The following is a 15,895-nucleotide window of genomic DNA, read 5'->3' as shown; positions in this document are numbered from 1 at the left end:
AGTCCTAGGGCTGCTCTCAGGCCGGGGTGATACGAAAGCCAAGACTGGTAGCCAGAGTGCAGTGGAGCTGTCGTTCGGGAAGGAGAGAAAGGCGGGTCCCAGGGACTGGGCAGTGAAAACAGATTTGCCACTGAGTCCCTGATGAGACTGTTGGGGTCCAGGTTAGGCCCTTCCCCAAGTGTGGGATTTACGGGTCATGCTGGGCTCCAGACCAAGACAGGGGGAATCCGTATCCCTTGCTGAGCACCCCTTGGGCTTTCTGTCAGCATAGGCAGCCCTGGAACATCCATCCCTTTACTGCAGTGAGAACTGCAGAATTGGCGACTGTCCCACCGGCCTGGAATGGAGACCTCTGAGAACAGGGCCACTGGCTTTGGCTTCTTCCTGGCATCAGATGGAGGGATCAGTGCTGGGGCTCCAGGGATGGACTGATCCTGCCTACAACACCACATTTACTTTAGGGTCTGGAAGGTTCTGACCTTCGTGGTCAAGGACGTGGCTAGGGCGCAGAGCAGAGACCTGGTGATGCAACCTTTGCTGTCAAGGTTCTGCCATGGCCTGGGGAACTGATCTGGCTTGTCAGCTTGGCTCTGCTCTGGCCAGAACTCTTGGCTCTGCACCATCTGATCCAGCCCCCAGCCCTTCCCTGGGCCCATTCCAGGTTTCCTTGCCCCTTGTTCTCAAGCAGCTGTGCGGCCACTGCCAGAAACAGGGGAGGGGTCACTGCTGGACCATCCCTGCGTTCCCAGTAACCAGGAGAACTGTGTTCATATAGACATGGACTGTAGACTTCTCAGGCCTTGACAGGGAAAAGCACTGCTAACCGTGGCCTCCCATGATCCCTGCGAAAAGCCAGACCAGAAGGTGACCTCCTGCTTTTCACCGCCACTGGCCATGCTGCAAGGGCCCGGCACTGAGCCATGTGAACACAACTGGACCACAAGAGGCGTTGGGGCCACGGTATTCAGGGCTGGACAAAAAGCTAATGACAGGAGATACCTCTGCGCCTGCCAGGATAATGGACATCCAAGGCTCTCAAGGGGGTAAGAAGGGAGAGGGTCACGCAGGGTGGAGGGTGCTCGAGAGCAGAGGCCGCCAGGGCTGGGCAGCGTGGCTCAGACCCAGAGGCTGGCAGAAGTAGCCCAGCATTTGCCCTGTAACTCCCTCCATTTCATTTGGGATTCGCTCCTGTCTCAGAGAAGAGAAATAAACGCTGACGTCTGATGAGAGGCCGGGGGAAACAGGGATCTGCCCAGACCACTGTCCGGAACACCATCCCATTGGTACTGCCTGGGAAGCCAGATAGAACTGCTGCTCCTTGAGCTCCCTCGAGTTCTGATCACTGACAACGGCTTGGTCCTTCTGGGGTCTGGGTGCCTCCTGCTCCCCAACACAGCTGTGCTCAGAGCCAGGGGGTGGCTACCAGCTCCACTCCCCCTGTGCTGACTGACTGGAGCAGGCTCCCCGTGTGTCTGCAGCAGGCAAGTGCCTCCCCAACCCGCCCCAAGGGCTGCTGGTGCGATGTGTCCCCACAACCTGGAGCTTGGCCCTGTGGCCCCCCCAGAGGCCCGTGAGGGTGTTCCTACCCGCATGTGCTGGTGGGTGAACTGTTCCACCTGCTGCTGGTGCAGGCTGGCCAAGAAGAGCTGGTGCTGCAGCTGCTGGGTCTGCTTGAGAGCCAGCAGGGCGGTGTCGGAGCCGGGCTTGACGAAGCGCTGTCCGATCCGCAGGTCCATGGGGACAGCCTGAGGCACCCGCAGGGAGACGCACAGGTTCACAGCAGCTGGCAAGAAAGAAGCAGGGAGAGTTCAGTCACTGCCTGGTCTGGCACCCCAATGTGTCCCCACAGGCTGCTGGAGAGAGGAGAGCCCCAGCACAGGCTCCAAAGGGCTGCCCACACCACCACAGTGGGGGACCCTTGTCCTGACCCCAGGGGACAAGGAGGGCACCCCCCCACCAGGACAGTGGCATGGAGCCCCTTCGGAGGGAACTTCAGCACCTGTTTCTTTCCTGAGGCAATCATAGAATCATAGACTTTAAGGTCAGAAGGGACCATTATGATCATTTAGTCTGACTTCCTGCACAATGCAGGCCATAGAATCTCACCCACCCACTCCTGTATCAAACCTGTGTCTGAGCTACTGAAGTCCTAAAATTGTGGTTTAAACACATCAAGGTGCAGAGAATATTCCAGCAAGTGACCCGTGTCCCACGCTACAGAGGGAGGCGAAAACCCCCCAGGGCCTCTGCCAATCTGCCCTGGAGGAAAATTCCTTCCCGACCCCAAATATGGCAATCAGCTAAACCTTGAACATGTAGGCAAGACTGCCAGACACCCAGGAAAGAATTCTCTGTAGTAACTCAGATCCCACCCCATCTAACATCCCATCACAGGCCATTGGGCATATTTACCTGCTAATAATCAAAGATCAATTAATTGCCAAAATTAGGCTATGCCATCATACCATCCCCTCCATAAACTTATCAAGCTTAGTCTTGAAGCCAGATATGTCTTTTGCCCCCACTACTCCCCTTGGAAGGCTGTTCCAGAACTTCACTCCTCTGATGGTTAGAAACCTTTGTCTAATTTCAAGTCTAAACTTCCTGATGGCCAGTTTATATCCATTTGTTCTTGTGTCCACATTGGTACTGAGCTTAAATAATTCCTCTTCCTCCCTGATATTTATCCCTCTGATATTTTTATAAAGAGCAATCATATCTCCCCTCAGCCTTCTTTTGGTTGGGCTAAACAAGCCAAGCTCTTTGAGTCTCCTTTCATAAGACAGGTTTTCCATTCCTCAGATCATCCTGGTAGCCCTTCTCTGTACCTGTTCCAGTTTGAATTCATCCTTCTTAAACATGGGAGACCAAAACTGCACACAGTATTCCAGATGAGGTCTCACCACAGCCTCGTATAACGGTACTAACACCTCCTTATCTCTACTGGAAATACTTCGCCTGATGCATCCCAAGACCGCATTAGCTTTTTTCATGGCCATATCACACTAGCGGCTCATAGTCATCCTGTGATCAACCAACAATCCGAGGTCCTTCTCCTCCTCTGTTATTTCCAACTGATGAGTCCCCACTTATAACAATAATTCTTGTTATTAATCCCTAAATGCATGACCTTGCACTTTTCACTATTAAATTTCATCCTATTACTATTACTCCAGTTTACAAGGTCCTCCAGATCTTCTGTATGATATCCTGGTCCTTCTCTGTATTAGCAATACCTCCCAGCTTTGTGTCATCCACAAACTTTATTAGCACATTCCCACTTTTTGTGCCAAGCTCAGTAATAAAAAGATTTAATAAGATTGGTCCCAAAACCGATCCCTGAGGAACTCCACTGGTAACCTCCCTCCAGACTGTCAAGTTCACCTTTCAGTACGACCCATTGTAGTCTCCCCTTCAACCAGTTCCTTATCCACCTTTCAATTTTCATATTGATCCCCATCTTTTCCAATCTAGCTAATAATTCCACATGTGGAACCGTATCAAATGTCTTACTGAAATTGAGGTAAATTAGATCCACTGCATTTCCTTTGTCTAAAAGATCTGTTACCTTCTCAAAGAAGGAGATCAGGTTGGTTTGGCACGATCTATCTTTTGTAAAACTGTGTTGTATTTTGTCCCAATTACCATTGACCTCAATGTCCTTAACTACTTTCTCCTTCAAAATTTTTTTCCAAGACCTTGCATACTACAGATGTCAAACTAACAGGCCTGTAGTTGCCCGGATCACATTTTTTCCCTTTCTTAAAGATAGGAACTATGTTAGCAATTCTCCAGTCATACGGTACAACCCCTGAGTTTACAGTGAGAAGGGTTGAAGTGGTACATAAAGAAGCTGCTCACCTCGTGCAGTTTTGTGCCTGTAAGGGCCACAGCCCATAAGTTCTGATCTGGATGCACATCAGTTAGGCGTGGGGCGATCGGATCCAGAGGTCCAGGCCCGGCCCATCCCCAGTGCATAATACTCAAAACAGAAAACCCTACACAAGAGCAACAGCATCTTCTGCAATCAATAGTTCTGGAGCCCTGGCAGCTGGCCTCTGGTGGACTCCAATCCAGCGTGCTCATCTCACTGCTAGCTAGGGCTGGCTCTCTGCCTGCTGGCCTGACAGAGTATGTCTACACTGCAATTAAAAACCCACGGCTGGCCCGTGCCAGCTGACTTGGGCTTTCAGTACAGATGTTCAGACTTGGGCTGGAGCCTGGGCTCTAGGACCTTGTGAGTTGGGAGGGTCCCAGAGCTCAGGCTGCAGTCCAAGCCCAAATGTTTACACCACAATTAAACAGCCGCTTAGCCCAAGCCCCTTAGCCCGAGTCAGCCAGCACAGGCCAGCTGCAGGTGTTTAACTGCGGTGTGGACATATGCGCAGAGTTCCCTGGGAACGTAGAATCCCTCTGGGCTCTTTCCTTATCCTCTCTGTCCCAAAGGTCCTGCTCCTGGAATTGAGTGATAATGCATGCGCCACATGCACCCATCCAGCCAGGCTGTCTTCTGCAGGGCTGAGAGAAGTCAAAAGTGCTAAAACCGTTGAAGGGCGTCTCTGCCAGAGCAGTCACAGCCGCTGAGCTAAGGTACAATTTTAAACAGATTTTGTTCTATCAGTTCTGGAATCAACTTAAGTTAACATGAAATGAATCTGGTTTAAACCAAACTAAGATCCAATTTAAGTGAAGCCAGTGCAGCTCCTTTGTGTAGACAAGCGTTCAGGCAGTAAACCCAGCAGGTCTGATTCTGAGCCATCTGACAGGAACTGCTGGGCACGGCGGCGCCATTGTGAATCACTCTCCTGCAACTATAACCCCACTTAATAATGGAAACCTACGAAAAAAACATCATTAGAGCCCCTTCCTTACCCAAGCCTGAACCACCCACTTGCCCACCATGCACACACTTCTGTCCCCATAACAGCACAAACTCCTCTGCAATCTAAATCCAGGGCCCAGACTGGAGATGTTCAAGCAGTCCTGTGTGTACCTGCAGAACACTCCCCTGAGATGTGTGTTGAAGGATAAAATCCTCCAGTGCATGCAGTGTTGCCAGCTTTCATGCTTTTATTGCAGTTCTCATGATATTTGGTGCTCTTCTTAAAGCCCCAGCTCCTGGAGACAGGTGATCACATGAGACAGAATCACAATTTTCATTTTTTTAAAAAGGGTAAGTGTCCAGGTCTTGTGATTATAGAGAAAAACTTGAGAAAGTGACTCCTAAAGATTCAGAAACTAGAAGGCAAATAAGCAGAACCCCAAGGTCATTAAAATCTCATGATTTTTAAGCCAATTTCATGATGGGCGGATGGGACAGGGGACTCCTGACTTGTTAAATGCTTGGGGTTGGCAGCATTGTCCAAGCAAGTGCACAAGCATGTGTGTCACCAGCAATACCTGCAGAAGCGTTCTGCAGTATCCCCTGAATCACAGCCGCTCTCCCAGTGGGCCCAAGGGATACTTGCTGATGACCCACAGATTGCTGGGGGAGGTATCCCAGGGTGCTGGCTCCTCCTTCTTCATTCCAGCTCTTAAGTTGCACTAAATCAAGGTAACAATGCATTCAGGGCTTTCCTAAGTTTGCAATTGCTGCAGTTCTGTGAAGGCACCCTGCGCCCCATTGTGCTGGGCCCTGCACAGTCACAGCATGAGGGCCAGTCCCTGCGCCGAAGACCTTGAGGTTTGAACAGTCAAGGAGGATTATCAGCTGCATTTTGAGGTGGGAAGCTTAGGTCCAGAGAGGTCAGGAGAAAGTGAGGACTCTCTCAGACTCCTTTGAAAACCTCAGTCCACAGAGTCTGTGTCAGAGCCACTAATCACATCTTCGCCCTCCAGAGATTAAGAACAAGCCTGAAAACCCCCAGCAACCAGGGCTTTGCTTACTTTGCAGCCAGTGATGAAATCCGGCGACTGGGACTAAACTGCTACAATACAAGGCAGAAATGTTGACGACAATCTAAGGAAACGCATGGAGCAATGACTCAAGTGTCAGATAAAAAAAAAAACTACAGCCAACCTTTTAGACCTTGTGGAACACGACAGATATAGCCTGTGCCCTGCCCTTTCCAACATCTCACAGGGGGAGGGTGGCAGTGACCCTGACTCTATGGGGTGTCTCTTGCTGAACCCCATTAAGAGTCCCAGGTTCAAAGTGCTCTAAAATCCACATGCATGCGCAGACTGAAAAATGTTATGCCTCACTGGGCCCCAGGTTAGAATTACGGGTGCAAATTTGGGGGGTTCCCAAGAAAGCCCCCTGCCTCAAAAAATGAACTGCCTTTACAATTTTCAGAATCTATCACCTTTTTGGTGCAGAACAAAGGTACAAATATGGCTCTGACCCTCCTAAAATGTACAGCCCTGACTGCCCTGAGCTCAGCGATTCAATGGCAATAAGGACCAGGGTAGAAATAATTTAAAACTATTCCACTACAAACACTTTGGCACCTTGGCGAACAGTTCACACCTCTGAGTTATTTCCTCAGAAACACACCTTGGGCTGGGCTCTCACATGGTGGCTTAGGGGAGCAGCTTTTGCCCCTCCATCACAAACCCCTGAGTTTGCAGCCTCTCTGCAGGAGGTCTGCCTGCTGTACACATTAACGCTCTCAATCTGCTACGTGCTTGGGGCCACACTGGGGCTCCTTTCAGAAGTGTGAGCAATGAGTGCAATTCTGTGTGATGGGGCTGGGTGATGATGGCAGGGGCTGGGGTTATGGGAATATGTCCTGCTGGACGGACAGGTGATAGCAGGGGTTGGAGGGAGGGGTACACTCATTGTGTGATAGGAACAGGTGACGCAGAGGGAGGGGTCTGAACCAGTATTAAATATTTGTCCCCCATCTAGGTATTTATAGACTGTAAAGAAGTCACCTCTGAAGCCTTTCAAGTAATTTGTACACCCAGCTTAGCAAAGAGACTCACATGTTAGTGGTCTTTTTCAGGTTTTGACACAACTATTATGATTGCTCTGTGCCAAATGTTAGGTATTTGATTCTCCTGGATGACTCTAGATCAGGGGTCGGCAACGTTTGGCACGCGGCTCGCCAGGGTAAAGCACTCTGGCGGCTGGGCCAGTTTATTTACCTGCTGACGCGGCAGGTTCGGCCGATCGCAGCCCCCACTGGCCGCGGTTTGCCGTCCCTGGCCAATGGGGGCGGCGGGAAGCCGCGGCCAACACATCCCTCGCCCGCACCACTTCTCGCCGCCCCCATTGGCCCGGGACAGCGAACCGCGGCGAGTGGGGGCCGCGATCGGCCGAACCTGCCGCATCAGCAGGTAAATAAACTGGCCCGGCCCGCTAGGGTGCTTACCCTGGCGAGCCGCGTGCCAAACGTTGCCGACCCCTGCTCTAGATAGAAAGGTGGATAGCTGTTATCTACTAGGTTTTCCCAGTTTTTTAAAGAATTGGGGGGGGGGGAGGGCGTTATCAAGCTCACCTTGATAGGCTTTACCTATTTTCAATGTTTTGATCACTCTTTCTACTTCATTTGCAGTGAAGGGCAGGAAGTCTTCTTCAGTTTCGGGTATGCACTGTTAGTACTATCATCATTTCTTCTTCACCTCTCCTTCAAACTAGGGTGGTAACTGATGCATACTCAGAATACAGGACATCCCTGCCCCCGCTGGTGTGACCCCCCACATGCAGAAATGATGGCTAATAAAACCTGTACCAAACATTGCCACATTTAAAATGCCCAGCTCATTGCTAAGTAGTATAGTAAAAGACTAATTCTAATTTCTGGCAAGTTAAATAACTTAAACCTACATTCAATTCCATGTCAGATTACACAAAATAGAATAAAAATTACAGTGCGATGCAGAACTTTCTCAATAAAATACAATGTTTATTTGTGTGTAGGAAACAAAGTGACAATATAGGCACAGTTAGATTTGCTAGCAAGAAGCAGAGTGTTTGATGTGCCTAATTCACAAAGTACCATAAGCATTCATCTGTGTCTGTACTTTTGCTCACCCCGGAGAAGTTCTTTCTTCTTGAGGAACACAGCGTACATATTTTTGCATTCCCCTGTTAAACTGATGCATATCTGGAGCTCTGCTTTCATGCTCTCTACACCCAGCTGATTCCCTTTATTTCTCCAAGCTGTGGTCATCAGAGAGAAAACCCTCTCCATGTGAGCATTGCTGCACAGTATTGAAAAGATGTAAGAGCTGATCTTCTTAAAGTTCTTGAAGTTGCCCTGTGCTTTGGTGAAAATGTTCTGTTGCCTCTCCTCGCTAGTTAGGCAATCCTTTAACGCAGAAGAGTTTAGCACTTTTACAATGCCAAATTCTTCATAGAGTTCATCCATGTCCATTTCTTTCATGCTGCAAGCGTCAACAGCTTCCAAAGATTCTTCAAAGCCGATGCATTTTTCAAGAGCTAAATTGTACACTTTGCTGTGAAGGCTGTCTTCAGAGAAGTCATACTGTCATGCAGATACTTCTTTGCTCTTTCATTAAAAGGACATGAAGTCTTTTTTACACCTTCCAACAATATCTTCAGTAATCTCCTCAAGCTTAGAATTCACTGTGTAGCCAAAGAACTTGTCCCTAATCCTTCTCTCCAGTTTCATATTCAATCCACTCAAGAGCTCAGTAACTGAAAGAACACTAAAGCACGTGGCTTCTAAAGCCTCATTACAGTCCTTGAATAGCTTCAGAGCACAGCTCAGAAAGAGAAAATAGCTTTCAACTACCTCATTGGCAATGCCCTTGTCCCCAAAGCATTTCCAATTTATTTTGGAACACTCTTACTCTCCTAAACTCTGGAAATAGCTAGTTAGTGGTTTCCATCACTTCAGTAATCTATTAATTGCTGGCAAAAAAAGACAGCCACCTGGTAACGACGTGTCTGAACAGATTGCACTCTTCCACCTCAATGAAGTCACAAAACTCCTTTAATTGTTCTGTTCTAGTGGCAGAAATGTTGAAGTGGGAATAAACCTTTAGAATTAAATGTTCTACGTCAATATCAAGTTTAACTGCTGCATACTTGATTATGTTATGAAGAATGTGTGCTAAGCAGTGGGCTGCTAGAATGTCCTCTTTGACATTTTTCAGTTTCTGGTAAATGCTGTTATACTTCCGGTAATTTACACTGGCATTATCAGCTGCATACTCTGACAGCTTCCCCAAACTGAGGTCAAAAGTCTTGAGTTTTCCAAATATTTCTGTGGCAATGGCTAGAACAGTTTCCTGACTATCACTGTAAAAACCCAAGAGAAAGTATGTAATCCTTTTTTTCAAAACTGAAATACCTTAAGACTAATGGAAAATACTTTGTTGCTCCCTTATTTGAAGCATCAGTGACCAAAGTAGCTGTACTCCGCGAGTTATGTTTGTGCTTTTCAGAAGAAATGCATTGATTCAAATCTTCGTTTCCACAATTGCTGACATCTATATCACACCTACACAGGCTGCAGAATGCATGCCGCTCTCCTTTCCTGCTTTTAGCAATGAACTCAGATTCTTTTGGCCATTCGGGATTAAATGACATTGTGTTTCAGCACAGTGACTATAAACAAACTCCAAGACAACATTGCCTTTATCGACCACAGCAGAGAATTGATCGTGAATCATGTTTGAGGGAACAAGCTACCTGTACAAGCAGTAGTATATTCATCCTGATCATGGAGATTATTAATTTTCCACCAGGGATCAAGAGTTTATAAAGACTCAGAGATTTCCCACGGTTCAGACAGACTGACAGGTGTTCCCATACTGTGCTGGGGAGGTGGGGACAGCATAAGAACCTAAACGGAGCAATACCAAGAGCCACAGCAGGGCACAGTGAAGAAGTTTCTTTTTGATGCTTGTACGAAAAATACTAGCTTCACCCTAAGACCAGATCTGAATCGGACCCTCTGCTCTGAGTGAAACAGCAGGTGTTAGCAAACCTAGAGTCCCGGAGTCCTTTGGAGATGTTACTACTGCTATTCTTTGCTGCAATTAAGAAGCTACATGTGGGGCCCATTGAGATGATCAAAACATGAGCCAGACATTCCAGCTGGTTTGAATGGCCTCAGTAATATGCATTTAAGGTACATGGGTTATTCTGAAATACAGCCATGTTCAATAAGGTGCTGCTTCCACTATTGCTCTGCCTAGCTGCAGAGGTAGTGGTGCCACACAAGTGCTGACATGAGGTGGAGCAGTCGGCTAGAAAGGGATTCTCCCACTATTTTCAGACCAGCCCCCAGTGCACCATTACAGAGAGACCGTTTCATTGTTAGATGCTTATCCAGACCAGAATTCAGCTGTAAGCCTTATATGTTTCTCCTCTGGATTGTTTTAGAGCATGCACTCTGGCTCTGGAGTCTGGGTGTAAGAGTCTTTAAGCACACTGTCTATCACCGTTTTGCTCACAATGTTTATTGGTGGACCACCAGGGACAGACAGACATGGGTTCCTGCTAGAGCCTGAGTTTACTTCCAGGATTAAGCCCTTGGCTTAGGAGAGCTTCAGTTCTAACAGCTATTAGCCAGCCTCCCCTCAGCCACCAGAACCCTGGCCTTGATCCACAAAGTTACCTTTCCAATTCTGATTTGTCTCCGTCCACTCAACCCTGTATTTCAGCCTGGCCCTCTCACTCTCTTTGACATCCCCTCCTGGTTGTCTTCCCTTTTTTATCATGAAGGGAACTCCTTTCCTCTCCAGCCTGTCCTGCATTTTCCTTCACTGTTGAAACACCATCATCTTCCCTGTCAGTCACTCAGACCATTAACTTGTGAGTTGTCTTTGATTCTTCCCTCTCCCGTGCCCCCACTTCAGGCTGTGTTTTCCTCTCTGGTGTTTCTAAAATCTGACCTTTTTCATTCTGTGCACCCTGCAAAAGCTCCCGTCCCTCCTCATCAGCTCATAGTTTGAGTATTGTCACCTCACAGGCTACAGGACAAGCCAGCCTGGGCCCCCTGCAGTCTAACCAGCCCTTGGCCCTGTCAAAGTATTGCCTGGCTGCCCGGGTTGCAGTCTCAAGCAGCCAATGAGAGGGAAGGGCAGCTTCTGCAGCTGGCCTAGCTGTGGAGCACGGGCCCACCCCTACCTGCAGATTGCTGCATGATGGTGCTGCCCTGCCCTTGCCTGCGTGGGCCCACCTGTGTCATGCCTGCCCCCCTCCGCGCCAGCCCTGCCCCCGCTGCATGCAGCAAGGTCACACCATGGGGGTGGGGAGGGCGCACTCTGAAAAATGGCGTCCACCAACTCCACAGTCTCCTCCTCAATTTTCACCAGACAAAGCCATGTCCAATTCTAAATTGCTTCTGGACACAGACAGGGCTTTACAAAATCAGGACTGTCTGGCTGGAGCCCAGCGGAATGGCCTCCCTACTTCGAACTTGTTTTCCTTATCCTTTGAGCATGTATCAGGTGGGTAGCACTGTTCGGAGAGTCTGGGTATAGTGCTGTGCTGGAGGCTTTTGAGCCACACCAAGTCTTCTGATTAATGCCCAAGCTTTGCGGCTGGATCTTGGCATGTTTAGCTCAGTGACAGCCTGATCCCATTTTGCTCATCTAGAAGCATTTAAGCTTTTAACACAGGTGTGGCAATGGCTGGATCGCCCTGCTCTTCATATTGCTCGAGGAGTTCTGCACACTCCACATCTGGGCAAGGAATGCAGAGTCTCCTTGCAACCTCTTGGAACGGACTCGTGGCTGCTTTGTAAATGGCTTTTGTGCACAGCATGTCAGCTTCTTCAATAGAGACGTCATGTGGGATACAAGTGATGTACCGGTCGGTGAATTGTGTAAAGCTGGGCCAGTTTGCGTTCCAGTCGTTCCAGTGAGGGTTGTTCGTGGTACTCACAATAGGTAGGGTTACTCCAACGTTGGTACAGACTGGACGATGTTGACTATCTGGGAAGGTTTTCAATACACTGCTTATAGCTTGAAGCCTGTGCTGATGGTCCAGATGAGGTCGCCTGGCAGAATGAAAAGTACCCCATCATTTTCGATCCTGGATGATGTGAAGGTCCTGGAGCAAGACCCAGTTCAAAACATCAACTCCACTTTGATCTGACTCTCTGCATCTTGAGTAGGGGCTATTAAAATCTCCAAACCAGATGGCAGAGTGTGGGAGCTTAGGAAGAATCTTTGGGGTGGGCCTAGGGTCAGCTAGTGGCCTTGTACACATTTACCACTCTGAAATGACAACTCCAGTATCACAGACGTCTGAATGAGATGGGAGTGCGTCTGTGTCAGCAAGATCTGGTCTAACATCGGTGTAGCACAGCCACATCTGTGTTATGTTTGGAGGCTAGGGATTGGAGAATGGAGTGTTTTAGCAGCTGAGACCTTCAGTGTTTAGCTGAACGATTTTCAGGAATAAGCCAATGCCCAAGCCAGATTGCTGAGATCACTTGAAAGTCCATCTAGCTAGGATCTGAAAGTTTGGGTCTTCTAGTTGCAACTTTAGTTTCTCCTGCTGAAGTAGGGTATTATACAATAGGATGTTGCTGCATTCTGGCAGGGGGAAGGACATACACCTTGTGATGGAGAGGGGAGAGGGCAGGGGGCAGAACGGGGCATATGGCCCACTGTGTGATGGGGATGGATGATGGCGGGGTGGGGGTGGGAGGGACTTACACCCTGTGGTGTGATGGGAACAGGCATATGCCTTGTACTGTGATGGGGATGGGCAATGGAAAGGAGGATCTGGGGGAGGGGCAGGCTTATCTGCAGGATATTTATGAATCTTTTTTCATTAGCTTTAATCACATTAAAAACAAACTCTGAAACCAGCAGAAGAAAAGGGAGCATGTGTGTGTTGGGGAGGGGGAGGGGGAGCGGGGGGTGGGGGGAATAGGCAAGTGGCCAGATGTGACCTGGGGCGGGGGGATAGGCGAGTGGCCAGATGTGAGTGTCCAGATAAACAAGCTGCGATCCTTCCCTGCTTGCCCTGAGCCAGGAAAAAGGCCTCCTCCAAGCAGCCAAGAGGCACTGTTTATAGGGGAGGGAGCCGCTGCTAAGTGGTTGCTGGGCTGGGCCGGGCCAGGCCTTAGACAGCAGGACTGTTCTCTTTGCAAAGTCTCTCCAGCCGCTGGTCACTCTTCGTGTGTGTTAACCCTGCAGGAGCCTTTGCCAGTCATCTCCCCTCCTAGAGATTTGCTCCTGGGCCCCAGGAGGACCAGGCAGTGGAGAAGCTGGCTCCAAACTCTCAACTCAGTTAGCGAAAGCTGGGCCCCAGCCCAAGAGTCACAGGGAGCATAGCAGTAATTGGGACATAACAGGGCTCAGGCAGCAGAGAATGGAGAAATGGACCTGTTCCCGCTCCATGTATGTGTGACTCTGGACAGCTATAATGGGCACCTGTACACAGAGCATGTCGGCTTAGCACAGCACCTCCCCTTCAATGAGCCCTTCGACACAAAGGCAGGTCTGAGACCACTAGTCAGTGCTGCATCTTGAGAGCTCCCCTGGGGCTAGGGACTCGGAGGGCAAGGCTGCCTTGGCTGGCTGCAGACAGCTCAGTGGACAGACGGGGAGATGCCCAAGACTGCAGCTTTCAAAGTAAAGAGAAATGGCCGACAGTGTGGCACAAACACCAGGGAGGCAGCGGCTGGAGGGAGCACTTTTCAGCCATGTCTGAAAGTATTTATCAAACAAGGGGTTGCCTTGCCCCAAGTCCCACCCTCCACCCCGTGCTGGGGAGGGGCAGGACTGCCCAGAGCTCACTGGACAGTTGGGGGAGAGCTAGGAAGGAAACCAGGCCACCCACACCGAGCCAATGTCTCTGTGACCTTCTGGACCCATGGCCCTGCCTCAGTGCAGCAGAAGTCCCCCTACCATTCCAGCCAGGGCTTGCCAGCGCTGGGTTCGCGCATGGGCCCTTCCAGCCCAGGAAGCTGTTTATTTTAGCTGTGACTCCTGCTGCAGTTTGAATTGATTTGGGGTTTAAACCTGGGTCCTCTACCAAGAGCTACAGTAATTAACTTCCCTTCCCCCCCCCTTCCCCCGCCGGATGCTCTCACAGGATTCAATGGGCAGCCCCTTGTTTACACATGTGATTCCCTCCCTCCCCTGCCTGGGAAAGGAGCACCTCCAGAAATAGCATCAAGGCTGCTCCTGTCCTGCTGGGGTCTGCAATGCTCCAAAGAGGCTGCACCTAAGGTGACCAGATTAGTAGTATAAAATATTGGGACGGGGGCGGAGCAAAAAAAGGGGGCGGAGCAAAAAAAAAAAAAAAAGAGTTTTAAAGGGGCCTGGGGCGTTAGCAGGCCCCGGCCCCGCACACTGCCCTCCCCGCGGAGCCTCCCGCCCCCCGGCCCGCCACGGGCATATGCGGGGTGCGGTGGGTCCGGGCGGGGGCAGCGCGGAGCGGACAGGAGCCGGGTGGGCGGCAGAGGCCGAATCCCCGCTGCTGCCAGGGAGCCCCGCGCCTCTCCCTCCCGCTCGCGGCTGTGGCTCCTTCCCGGCGGGACGTGCCTCCCGCTGCCCCGGCCACATGCGGCGCGCGTCCCCCGCGCCTAGTCTCCCTCCCGCCGGGAAGGAGCAGCTGGACGCGCGCCGCATGTGCGCGGGGCAGGCCGGGGGGCGCGTCCCGCTGGGAAGGAGCCGCAGCCGCGAGCGGGAGGGAGAGGCGCGGGGCTCCCCGGCAGCAGCAGGGATTCGGCCCATGCCCCCGCGCCGCCCACCTGGCCCCTGCCCGCTCCGCGCTGCCAACCGGACCCACCGCGCTGCCCCACGGGCTGCAGGGCTGGAGCAGCCTCCAGGCTGCGCTCCCGGCCCCAGGTGCAGCAGCCCGGGCAGAAGCCCTCTGGTGCGGCGGGGGGGTTCACAGCTGAGCCCCCCCGTCTCCCTCCCTTGCCAGACCCCCTTTGCCCACCCGGTGCCCGGGTGCCGGAGCTGACTCACCAGCTCCAGGATCCACGCACCGCCGCCACCCCCTCCCTCCAGGCTTGCCCCGCCATGCTGCAAGCCTGGGAGGGAGGAGGAATGCTGCGTGGTTGGGGAAGAGGCGGGGCCAGGGCGGGGATTTGGGGAGGGAGCCAATGGGGGAAGGAGGGGGTGGAGCCGGGGCGGGGGGGGGCGCGAGCGCCAGAGCGGAGGGCAAAATTTCTTTTTTGTCCAGTGTCCAGTGTGACGCGGGACAAAGAAGCATTTTAATCGGGACAGTCCCGATAAAATCGGGACGTCTGGTCACCCTAGCTGCACCAGGCAACCCCTCATCTCCCCAAACCCAGGCCTGGCCTGCTGATGCTGAGCTAAGGTGTTCCTGCACCCCGGGTCTGCTGGCCCATGGCCATTAGGCTTTGCTGGGCCCTCAGCACAGGCTGCCGTGTAACAGAGAGCAAGCCCAGAAGGATCTCACATCCATCTAGGCTTGACTGAGGCAGAAAACACGGAGGAAATCCATGGCGAACAGAATAAAGTTGCAGCTGCTCTGAGGGTTGGACAGGCCCCACAGAATGGCACCAGCATGTCCTGGGGCCATGAAGTCCATTCAACTTGCCCAGCTGCATGGGGCAAGTAAAATGTCTGCTGTTTTTATGAAAGCAGGGTGCATCCAGCTGCGAGAGCACTGGGGCCAGGAGGCTGCCAGGCCGGGAACTGCAACTCCCCTCTTTGTTTGCTTTCTGACAACATTCCCGCCAATGAATTTTAGTTCACAAGAACATTCATGGGGCGCAGGGTTTGGAGGGCACTCATGCCAGTCTGTGTTCACACAGCTAGTCACACTGCAAATGCTTCAGCAGCCACCACCCAAGCAGGGAGCAGAACATTACCACATGACTTGGGTGCCTGCTCACTGCACGATGGATGGCGCAACTCAAAGCAAACTGCCTGTTAGCCCCTTGGGGCCTGAGCTCCACTGACATTCACAGGGTATGGATGACCAAGCAGCACATCCAGCTCTGGGTGCAGATCATCCTCAAATCTCAGAGTAGGCCACGTC

At 51.2% G+C, this 15,895-nt stretch overlaps 1 protein-coding gene across 1 annotated transcript in view; it reads right to left on the bottom strand.

Moving 5' to 3' along the window:
• The window catches only part of HDAC7 (histone deacetylase 7), a 135,689-nt gene that overhangs the window by 53,971 nt on the left and 65,823 nt on the right, over window positions 1-15,895 (bottom strand). Inside the window, exon 2 of the mRNA XM_065419364.1 lies at window positions 1,587-1,783. Within this exon, the coding sequence (XP_065275436.1) occupies window positions 1,587-1,783 (197 nt within the window). The remainder of the gene's footprint in view (window positions 1-1,586; window positions 1,784-15,895) is intronic.

Source organism: Emys orbicularis, chromosome 19, assembly GCF_028017835.1.
Source record: "Emys orbicularis isolate rEmyOrb1 chromosome 19, rEmyOrb1.hap1, whole genome shotgun sequence".
In the NCBI taxonomy this organism is placed as follows: domain Eukaryota; kingdom Metazoa; phylum Chordata; order Testudines; family Emydidae; genus Emys; species Emys orbicularis.
This window is presented reverse-complemented; position numbering and strand designations above follow the sequence as displayed.